The 11,078-nt window shown below is 37.3% G+C and overlaps 1 protein-coding gene across 1 annotated transcript in view; it reads right to left on the bottom strand.

Annotated features, from left to right (window-relative positions):
• The window catches only part of DCHS2 (dachsous cadherin-related 2), a 384,708-nt gene that overhangs the window by 11,677 nt on the left and 361,953 nt on the right, over window positions 1-11,078 (bottom strand). Inside the window, 6 exon segments of the mRNA XM_023733482.1 lie at window positions 90-143; window positions 2,157-2,240; window positions 2,243-2,271; window positions 3,089-3,095; window positions 3,196-3,489; window positions 5,375-5,505. Coding sequence (XP_023589250.1) covers window positions 90-143; window positions 2,157-2,240; window positions 2,243-2,271; window positions 3,089-3,095; window positions 3,196-3,489; window positions 5,375-5,505 — 599 coding nt within the window.

Below are 11,078 nucleotides of genomic sequence, written 5' to 3'. Positions count from 1 at the left end.
CATGTGTACTACTGTTTCATGAGAAACTATTTGTTCTGTAAGCCTTCACCTGAAGTACAATAAAATATACATAAAAAAATAAAGAAATAGAATTGTTGATATTTTATCCAGAAGTGATACAGGATGGATGGTAAATATTGTGTCTGAAAAACAAGACTTAACACTTCAATGTTGTTGTGAAATTAAATTTTCTTTATCCATCTAGTTAATATTTATTGAATATCTACTAGTGTGTTCAGTTTTTTGTTAGATTTGTTATGTAAATGAGAATCATCAGTAACCCCAAGTAGAAATTTAAAATTATTATATTTATACTTTTGTAACACTTGAGATACAGAAATAATATTTATGGTATTCACTTTATGAAATATGTATGTTGCTTAAGGTTGCCTATACCACAAATTTCTCCTAATTTTACTTTCGTATAGTAAGTTGTTTCATTACTATTTTCTAAGAAAATATATTCTTATTTGAAAATTTTATACCCCATTCTACTACCCATAAGCACTTGTAGGGAGACATTCTGGCACAAAGACGTTTTTTCTGGATATACTGGTTGACACTCACTCTCGTCAAACGAGAGTAGGAAATATGATAATGCAGAGTTACAACTGTTGCTTAAATATAGAACTGTCTTTCCAAAAGCTCTTGGTTATTTCAGCAAATGAATTCTTCCTTTACCGATGAAATATATTTAATATAAGCTATTGTTTCAAATCCAATATGTACTTTTTGTAAATATGTATGTAACAGTATTTTTCTAAGAAAACTGTGTTTTAGGTATGGTAATCAAAAAAGAATACAGAATGTTGACATTTAAATACCACACTTCAGTTAAATTTTCACCATGAGCTAAATTGACCTGGTAATACTTAATGTTTTAAAAACATTTAATCAATAACTCATTGCAAAGTTTATTGATAACACGTCAAGCAAAAATGTCACTAAGATTTAGTGCTCAGAGAGACCACCTGGCACACAGATTCACTGTGGTCAGGGCCAGGGCCAGCAGAGGAGAGGAGGGAGAGGAGGGGAGGGGAAGCGAGGAGTAGAGAGGAGAGGAAAAGGCAGGAGTGAAAAGGGAAGAGAAGGGGAGTGGAGGGGAGGAGAGGAGAAGGGAGAGAAGAAAATGAAAGAGAAGGGGAGGGGAAAGGAGGGGAAGGAGGGGAGTAGAGGGGAGGGGAGGGGAAGGAGTGGAGTGGAGGGGAGGGAAGCAGAGGAGCCAAACTTCCCACTGGTTTATATCCATACAACAGCCAGTCATCTGCAGGCTGTGCGGCAGCCTCCCCCCGTTACAATACACCGTGGGCCTCATACTGAAACCTGTGACTAAATTCTCCTTTCAGGTAATCCAGAGATTAACTTTTAAATCAGATCTCACATATGAAATGACATAATGGTGGGTAGAGACAGGGAGCACACAGTTTGATGTGCCCTAGGCTCCACTCTTCTAGAAAGTGCTCTTCTGGGAACAGTGTTGTGTAATTGTTCCTCTACCAAATCCAGCATTTAATGTCCACTCACTGTTAAAACTTTTTGCTCTAATCTGGAATCACTTGCCTGAATGCATTTCATAAGCACGAATGTCTTGCTCTCTGATAAAAATATAAGAGCCTTGAAAGGCATCAAGCAAACCAGTACACCACAATGGGTTTTACTTAAGAGAGATGCTCAAGTCACTTTCCTATTTCAATTTTTATTGTCCTTATTGTACAGATGATGCTATTACTGAATTTCTTTTTTCTTGGCTTGGAAGAAAGGCTTTCAAATTCTAGTAACATTAAGTGCTCAGTACTAAATTAATCCCTTGGACTTCATTTTGATTCTAGTTGAGGCTTGGGATAATTACTTGAACTCTTCTTGGCTGGACTGAGGGAGAGGGTGTTTACTATATTGGGGCCTCCGAACTTCTGTGCATTTACTAGCATTTGATTGATTCCTTTTGCTTTCCAGCCATGGTTGAGGTGTTGGAGAAGAGAAATAACACTGAGACTTTCTCCTTCAACATTTGATGTGAAGAGAAGTAAGAGGGTGGTATCTAGTTCCAGGGGGGTGGGGGTGGAAGCTATTTTAAGAGCATTTGGGAAGGGTTATTTCGAGTTTCCTCTCTGTAACTCAAACCTAAATGAACACTAAAGCCACTATAAATAATTCACCATTCACAGGGTCAATTGAGAACTCCATAGGAGAGGAAAGGATTCTGTAAGAAATGTTCTTGTTGTCCACGTCTGTGGCTGACAAGTCAGCACTGAGTACCCCACAGGTACTGACCTGAGAGAAAAAAAGAAAAAGAACATTTTGCTTAAAGGCTAAAGATATTTTCATAAACAGGGCCAGAATATGAGATATTATTCACTGTGACTGTGGAAACTATACACAGAATTTGACTTCCTGAGGCATATTAATTTGCAGAGTTGACATGTTAAAAAGATTGTGCTAGTAATCCCAGGATTCAGAAAAAGTAAACAAATTTAATTTCATTCTGTTTTAATTTTTATTATGAAAAATTTTCCTTCTAAAGTATTTCTATGCAGCAGAAAAGAGTTAATGTATTCACTGCTATAAAAAATAATTCAAACAAGCCTTCACGGCAGATCATTACTTAGGACAGTTTCCTGGCTGTGTTTACACTTAATTCTTGCATTTGCTACATTCAAGAGTCCTGGGGCCCTTTTCCAAGCACTTGTTGTTGTTAGCTGCCATCAAGTTGCTTAGCTGAATGCTATTATTGTTCTTACTTCTAGAAATATACAGTGTGCTCTAAAAACTCAAATTAACCACTCTACAGTTTCATTCGCAATTTGTTTCTGCAAGATATTAATCAACATATTCCAAACATATGCCTAGAAAAAAAAGAACTTTCCTGTATTATTTATAGATAGCCCAAACTACCTTTATTGTCTTATCTATGGCTTTGCAAATGTTAGGCAAGCTCAATGTTAATCACAATCGGACTCTGATCTCTAAAAACTAAAAAATTATAACATACAGACTTACAGAACTTAATTTAATGAAATATTCAATTCCACATGTATTTAAATTATCTTACAGCTTCCATGACATTAAATATGAAACCCACAGCATTAACTTAGGCACTAAAAATAGTGAATACTGTTTACCTAAATTGTCTGTCAACAATGGACATCCTAGATTGTTCTTTCTAGTTTTGGCCCTGGTTTCAGCGTCTCTCTAAGCTCTTAACCTGATAGAAATCTTGAGAAAACACTGGTGGATTATCATTGACGTCCAACACATGGACCATGAGCATTCCCTCTGTGTAGTGCACTGAATCAGAAATTTGGATGAGCAGCTCATATTCAGTAGCTTCTTCAAAATCCAATGTTTTCACCAGCATCACTATCCCAGTGTTCTGATCAGCAATAAACTTGATTCCAGGATTATTCTCTTTGGTGAAACTGAAGATGAAAGCTGGATTCAAATCTACGTCATGAACTAATACCTGAGTCACAATTACACCAGGCAAAGAATCTGAAATATCATGACCAATGTCAGCCTCAATTAAAGTACATCCTTTGAAATACTTTTCTTTAATAGTTCAAGCCAAGCATTTTTAGTTTAAGTCCAATGTGATTTGGTGTTTCTTGGCATGATTTCCCACGCATAGCTTGTTATGAACGGAACAAAAACTCTGAAGAATTTATGAGCCCAATAAAGGCAAAAATTTACCACTGAGTAGGGAATTGAGGAGGTAAGGTATATTCAATTCTTATATTACATTTTTTTCATCATATGCTTATAATACAATTAATTCTAGAACAAAGAACCATTCTAAACCACTTATTCTAAGCCATTCTAAATCACTTATTTGCACTATATAGTATCAAAATGATATATTCATGGAAGAGGTTGATTGGAAGAAAGCTATTACTTAAAACATTAATACAAAACATAAACTTTTGGAAAGTAGGCAAGATTTCAATGAAAATATTTGAATACTGAAGTTAGAAATAGATACTTATTTCTTGTACTTATTTTTGTAATATTATTTCTTTTGGAATGGCACATACATGGCTTCCTTCCGTTAAAATTTAATTTTTAAAATTGTCAAGCTTATGGAAAGACCAAGTATACATAGCACCAGTGATGAAAGCAAATCTCTAATATTGTTCAGCAAAAAAAGTCACAGTCTTATGACAAGCTCAATGTCTCACATACCGTATGTGTTCTCCAGCCTAAATTGCCCATGAAAGGGACTTTGTCTTTAAGCTTATCAGTATGGTGCAGGTGGAGAACATGCCAAGATACTCAGAATAGCCCCATTGTAAATGAAGCCCATAAATTTCTGATTTCAAGCTTGAACATTCTTAATGTGCACCAACTACATCCTACTCCACTCATTATGTTATGATTTATGTAGTTTGTTCTTGTGATATATTTGGTACACTGTTGTGTTTTAACACCAATGCATGTGTATTAAAAAATAGTATTTTCAATAAAGGCAAATGAACATATATCAAACAGGTAAGAGGCAGGAGTTTTTTTTAAAAAAATTGGTAGAATATAATACTTGTAGGGATCCATATGTATAGAGATTATCTGGAATACATTCCACTTTGAGTGGTGATGGTTATAATTTATTTGCAAAGTGAACATAACAAAACAGTAGGAGGATTTTTGGTATTATGAGTGAAAGGAGAAAAAGAGATGCAAGAGAGAGACCACCACTATTATCAGCTTCAGCTGCAAAAAGAGTTGAGTTGGGTTTTACCAGCATTAGCCATTGACCACTGATAACTTTAAGATCACAAACTGCACAGTCATCGTATAGACCCAATCAATCAAGATTAGTCCATGTATCACTTAAAACTTTATATTTTCAACATTAGCATTAATGTGGTAAAAATTTTCTGCAAATGTTGAAATATAGGGGAAAATCATCACCTCATGCAACCAACTTTCAATTTATTTAATTTATTTTCATTAGTATACTGCAAAGATTGACAAAGTTATGAGTCTAAGAACGTTGTTGCATCTCAGAGGAACTTCAGGACTGTTCATAGTCAACAAAATACGGTTCTTCATAGCGTAGATCTAAAAACTGTTTAGAGGTGGTTCTATTTTTAAGAAATGTCTGCACACAAATATCGACTGTGTGGAATAGTGGACACAGCACAGGGAATTGACCTCCTGCTAATCTGAATGCAAATCCCAGCTTTAATATTTCACTTCATTCACATTTAATATTTAACTTCTGACCATCCTTTTCCTATTCTGCAAAATGAAGATAAAACTTATCTATCTTGCATGGTTGTTGAGGATTAGTACTCATATATATTATAGTGTCTGCCTGAAAAAATGGTAGATGATACTATACAAATTAATCAAAATCACTACTCTGAATTGCCATACTTACTTTCGGCCACTTCCACGGCTTCTGAGGGAAGGAAAGCTGGGGCATTGTCATTTATGTCAGTCACCTATATCTCCATCACACTTGTAGCAGAAAGCTGGGGCATCCCTTTGTCTGTGGCTTGAACAATCAAGCTGGTTTGAAAAAGAATCAAAGAATGTTATCTGCCGTGTAGGAAAAAGAAAAAAACAACACAACTGTCAAATATTCAACTGAAAATCTAAAAATGAGCTGACTGGCTACTTTTTTTCCTCCCCCTGGCTTTTTCTAAATGATACCATTTATAAATTGTTTCATAAGATGAATAAGAGCCTAAAATTGATATAGTCTTGACACATTTACAGAACTAAACCCAGGAAAACCCCAGGGGCCATGATGCATTTATGTCAAAACAAGCAGACCACTTCTGGGAGATGGAGTGTAAAATTCAGTCCTCTCCTACTAATAACCTAAAAAACACAAACACCAACACTTGTGCTTTGGCTAAGTAGATTGTCTCCCCCCACCATATATGCCCTGGATAGTGCCACATATTTCCTTCTTACTGTACCAACAAAAGATAGAGCTACTAAAAGTTTGCTTTGTACTGATACTTCTTTATACTGATATTTTTCAGATCTTAATAAATCCAACCCCCACGTGTCTGTCAGTTTGTCCTACTGTGGGGACTTGCGTGTTGTTGTGATGCTGGAAGCTATATGCCACAAGTATTCAGATACCAGCAGGGTCACCCATGACAGGTTTCAGCTACCTAAGACAGACTAGGAAGAAAGACTCAGCAGTCTACTTCTGAAGAGAATTAGCCAGTGAAAACCTTATGAATAGCAGTGGAACATTGATATAGTGCCGAAAGATGATACCCCCAGGTTGGAAGGCACTCAAAAGATGACTGGGGAAGAGCTACCTCCTCAAAGTAGAGTCAACGTTAATGACGTGAATGGAGTCAAGCTTTTGGGACCTTCATTTGCTGATGAAATGAGAAGAAACAGCTCAAAATGAGAAGAAACAGCTGCAAACATGCATTAATAATTGGAAAGTGGAATGTACAAAGTATGAATCTAAGAAAATTGGAAATCATCAAAAATGAAATGGAATGCATAAACATCAATATCCTAGGCATTAGTGAGCTGAAATGGACTGGTATTAGCCATTTTGAATTGGACAATCATATGACTACTATGCCAAGAATGACAACTTGAAGAGAAATGGTGTCACACTCATCATCAAAAAGAACATTTCAAGATCTATCTTGAAGTACAACTCTGTCAGTGATAGGATAATATCCATATGCCTACAAGGAACATCAGTTAATACGACTACTATTCAAATTTACACACCAACCACTAAGGCCAAAGATGAAGAAATTGAAGATTTTTACCAGCTTCTGCAGTCTGAAATTGATCGAACATACAATCAGGATGCATTGATAATTACTGGTGATTGGAATGTGAAAGTTGGAAACAAAGAAGAAGGATCAGTAATTGGAAAATATGGCCTTGGTGATAGAAATGATGCTGGAGATCACATGATAGAATTTTGCAACACCAATGACTTCTTTATTGCAAATACATTTTTTCACCAACATAAACAGTGACTATACATGTGGACCTCTCCAGATGGAATACACAGGAATCAAATAGACTACATCTGTGGAAAGAGACGATGGAATAGCTCAATATCATCAGTCAGATCAAGGCCAGGGGCCAACTGTGGAACAGACCATCAATTGCTCATGTGCAAGTTCGAGTTCAAGCTGAAGAAAATTATAACAAGTCCATGAGAGTTAAAGTATGACCTTGAGTATATCCCACCTGAATTAAGAGACCACGTCAAGAATAGATTTGACATGTTGAACACTGATGACCGAAGACCAGATGAGTTGTGGAATTACATCAAGGACATCATACATGAAGAAAGCAAGAGGTCATTAAAAAGACAGGCAAGAAAGAAAAGACCAAAATGGATATCAGAAAAAACTCAGAAACATGCTCTTGAACATCAAGTAGCTAATGAAAAAGGAAGAAATGATGAGGTAAAAGAACAGAAGATTTCAAAAGGTGGCTCGAGAAGACAGAGTAAAGTATTATAATGACATGTGCAAAGAGCTAGAGATAGAAAACCAAAAGAGAAGAACATGCTTGACATTTCTCAAGCTGAAAGAACTGAAGGAAAAACTCAGGCCTCTGGAGTTGCAATAGTGAAGGATTCTATGGGGAAAATATTAAATGAAGCAGGAAGCATCAAAAGAAGATAGAATGGGAGGCTTCCAGCAACATTGTGCTCGAGGCAGAGGCACCAAGCCATCCCTCCACAGCAAAGACCCGAAAAACTAAGCCAGACAGAGAAAACAGCAATCCTGAAATCCTAAACGTCAAATGAAGAGATAAAGAACCCAGCCAAGCACCAAACGGAATAAGAAACGGACAGAGAACAGAGAGCGAGGAGACATACATGAAGAGGTCCCCTATCAGCTAACGCAGCCTGGATCCGCCATCTTGGACTCCTACCAGAGAACAGCAAATGGGGGTACAAGAAAGCAGCTTCATGGAGCTTCCAGCAGGAGACAGAACAACCGGTAATTGGCGATACATGCTTTCCCACCCCACAACCTTCTTCACCCCAGTTGGTCTCCTCTGCTTCCCACGGCCACAGTCTCTTGGCCAGAAAGCACTGGCTGCTTGGATTCTACCCGCTCGCACTGGCCGACTCCCTGAGTGCCATTTGTTGGCTGCTGGTGTTGCTTTTTTCCACTTCTTTTGATTTCTTCCTTACCTCTCACCACCTCCCCTTCCTTTCCCTCAAATACCTGGCTCAATGCACCATCTTTGCTTCTTTCTAAGGAGCTGCGGAGCTCTGTTTGAGTGTGGAACTGCTCCCCAGTCTGTGCTGCCATGCTGGTGGTATCCTGGGGCTTTTTGTTTGTTTGTTTTAAATTGTTTGCTTATTTTCTTTTTCTTTGCTCAAGTTGGGAGCGCATTCTGGCCTGGAAGTGCTGTGCAGCTTGGGACCTACCCCCTCAGCTTGCACAGACGCACAGAGCAATCCCTGAGGACATTTCTTTTTTCATGGTTTTTTTTGTTGTTTTTCTGGGGACTTGTCTTGTTCTTTTTTTTTAAAAAAAATTTGTTTTGTTTTCTTTTCCTTCTTTTTCCTTTTTTGTCTTCCTTCATTACTCAGTTTCTCATCTCTCTATACCCTGTCCCCTGAATACCTGGCCCTGAATACCTCTATGCCTTCTAGCCAGGCTGTACTTCAACACCTGGGAACAACATCCCCAGACCTCGTAGCCGCACCAGTGGGATCCCTGGGAGCTTTGCTGTTCTTTTTTCTTTCTAATTTTTATATATTCATTCTTTTCTTTTTTCTCTTCTTCCCTTTTTTGTTTTTCTCTGTTTCATAGTCCCTCATCTCTCCACTCCAATGGCAAGCTCCCCTAGCACTCTTTTCTGTTTGTATGTTTTTGGCTACTGTTCCTCTCTCCTCTCTCCCATATCCATATTAGCTCCACAATTCATAATCTCCCCCCTCCAACCTGCCTACCTGCACCATGCACTTAACATCACACCACCAAGCAACACAGGCACGGCCTACCGGAACCTGCCCTGCACTGATTACTGACCCACCCTGGTGGCTGTAGTAAGTGCCACAAACAACCCATCCCAGCCAACTACTCTTCAGCTAGACCTACCCTGCCATACCATATCTAAGTGACTGACCCTACCAATTGGAGAAGGAGGTGAAAAGTATCATGCCCAGATGAGCAAACAACAAAGAACACACAGCCCGCCTGCTCAGACATAGCCAAATTTAAAAAAAGGACGAAACAAACAAATCTACAAACAAAAAATGAGAAAAATAACTACTCAATGCCCCGAAGACAGCAAACAATATCAAAACATTTACAAAAACAGGGCAGGATGGTTCCAGTAGGCATCCAAAATGAAACTCCAGATGACTTTCCAGTGGAAGAAAAGGCACTACAACTACCGGATAGGGAATTCAAATCTCTAATACTCAGAATTATCGAAGAGTTGAAGCAAAGAGCAGACAAAAATGAGGAAAAAATAGACAAATTCATGGAAAAGGCAGACAAATTCATGGAAAGTACAGACCAAAAAATGGAAGAATTCAGGAAAATAATGCAGGAACAAAATGCCAAAATAAATTCACAACTAGAAATTATACAAAAACAACAATTATAAAACCAAAGATAAATAACAAGATTTCAGAAATGCACAGTGTCATAGAAGGGCTGAGGAGCAGATCTGAAATGGTGGAAGACAGGATCAGTAGAATTGAAGACAAACACTTGGATACAACTCTGTTTGAGGAAAACTCAGAAAAAAGAACAAAGGAAAATGAAGAGACCCTGAAAATTATGTGGGATATAACCAAAAGCAAAAATTTGCAAGTGATCAGAGTTCCAGAACAGGAGGAGAAAAGAGAAAACACAGAGGATCACTGAAGAACTGCTGACAGAAAACTTCCCCAAAATCATGAAAGATGAAAAGGTGGCCATCCAAGAGGCTCAACAAACCTCATATAGGATCTTCATATAGGATAGACTCCCAAAAGAAAATCACCAAGGCATATCATAATCACACTCACCCAAACCAAAGACAAACAAAGGATACTGAGAGCAGCTTGTGAAAAACAAGAAGTCACATACAGAGAAAAAACAACAAGACTAAGCTCAGATTATTCAGCAGAAACAATGCAGCCAAGAAGGCAATGGGATGTTATATAGAAAACGTTGAGAGAAAAAAAATTGCCAGCCAAGAATAATATATCCTGTAAAACTCTTGTTCCAATATTATGGTGAAATTAGGACATTTCCAGATGAACAGAAATTAAGGGAATATATAAAAACCAAACCAAACCTACAAGGGAGTCCTTTGATCTGAGAACAAACAAATTCAGCTCACAGGCTAAATCTAGAATGCACGATTTTACCAGCCAGATACCAATATAAGAAATGAACTCTCAAGGACTATCCAAAACCGAAAGAAATACAACATGAAATCAGAGCAGTTAATCTCAAAATGACAACAACAGCAGAACAATAAAAGAAGAAATAAATGGTGTAGATATAACACCTTCTAATGGAGAGGAAGGCAAGGCGATACCAAGCAATAATAGACTGCTTCAAACTTAGAAAGATAAGGGTAAATTTCATGGTAAACACAAAGAAAGTTAACAAACATACACATATAAATAAAGAGGAAAAACAAAAAGTCTCAGTAAAAACAAAACCTACAAAAACAAATGAAATGAAAAAAAAAAAATCCACAAACAAAAGGAATTCAGCCCAGGAGAGTAAGAACAAAGAAAGTGTCAGCACCACAAAAAAAAGCACTACAAAACGATAGCAATAAACTCACATCTATCAATAATTACACTGAATGTAAATGGACTCAAAGCACCCATAAAGAGACGGAGAGTGACAGAATGAATAAAAAAAAGGATCCATCAATATGCTGTCTACAAGAGACACACCTTAGAAACAAAGGCATGAATTTATTAAAAATCAAAGGTCGGGAAAAAATATATCAAACTAACAACTATCAAAAAAGAGCAGGAGTGGCAATACTAATCTCAGATAAAATAAACTTTAAAACAAAATCCACCATAAAAGACAAACAGCAGGACGCTATATAATGATTAAGGGAACAATCCTTCATGAGGACATAACCATAATAAACATCTA

The sequence above is a fragment of the Trichechus manatus genome, unplaced genomic scaffold (genome assembly GCF_000243295.1).
Source record: "Trichechus manatus latirostris isolate Lorelei unplaced genomic scaffold, TriManLat1.0 scaffold00059, whole genome shotgun sequence".
In the NCBI taxonomy this organism is placed as follows: domain Eukaryota; kingdom Metazoa; phylum Chordata; class Mammalia; order Sirenia; family Trichechidae; genus Trichechus; species Trichechus manatus.
Note: the sequence above shows the minus strand (reverse complement) of the source record. Positions and strands in the feature narration are given on the sequence as shown.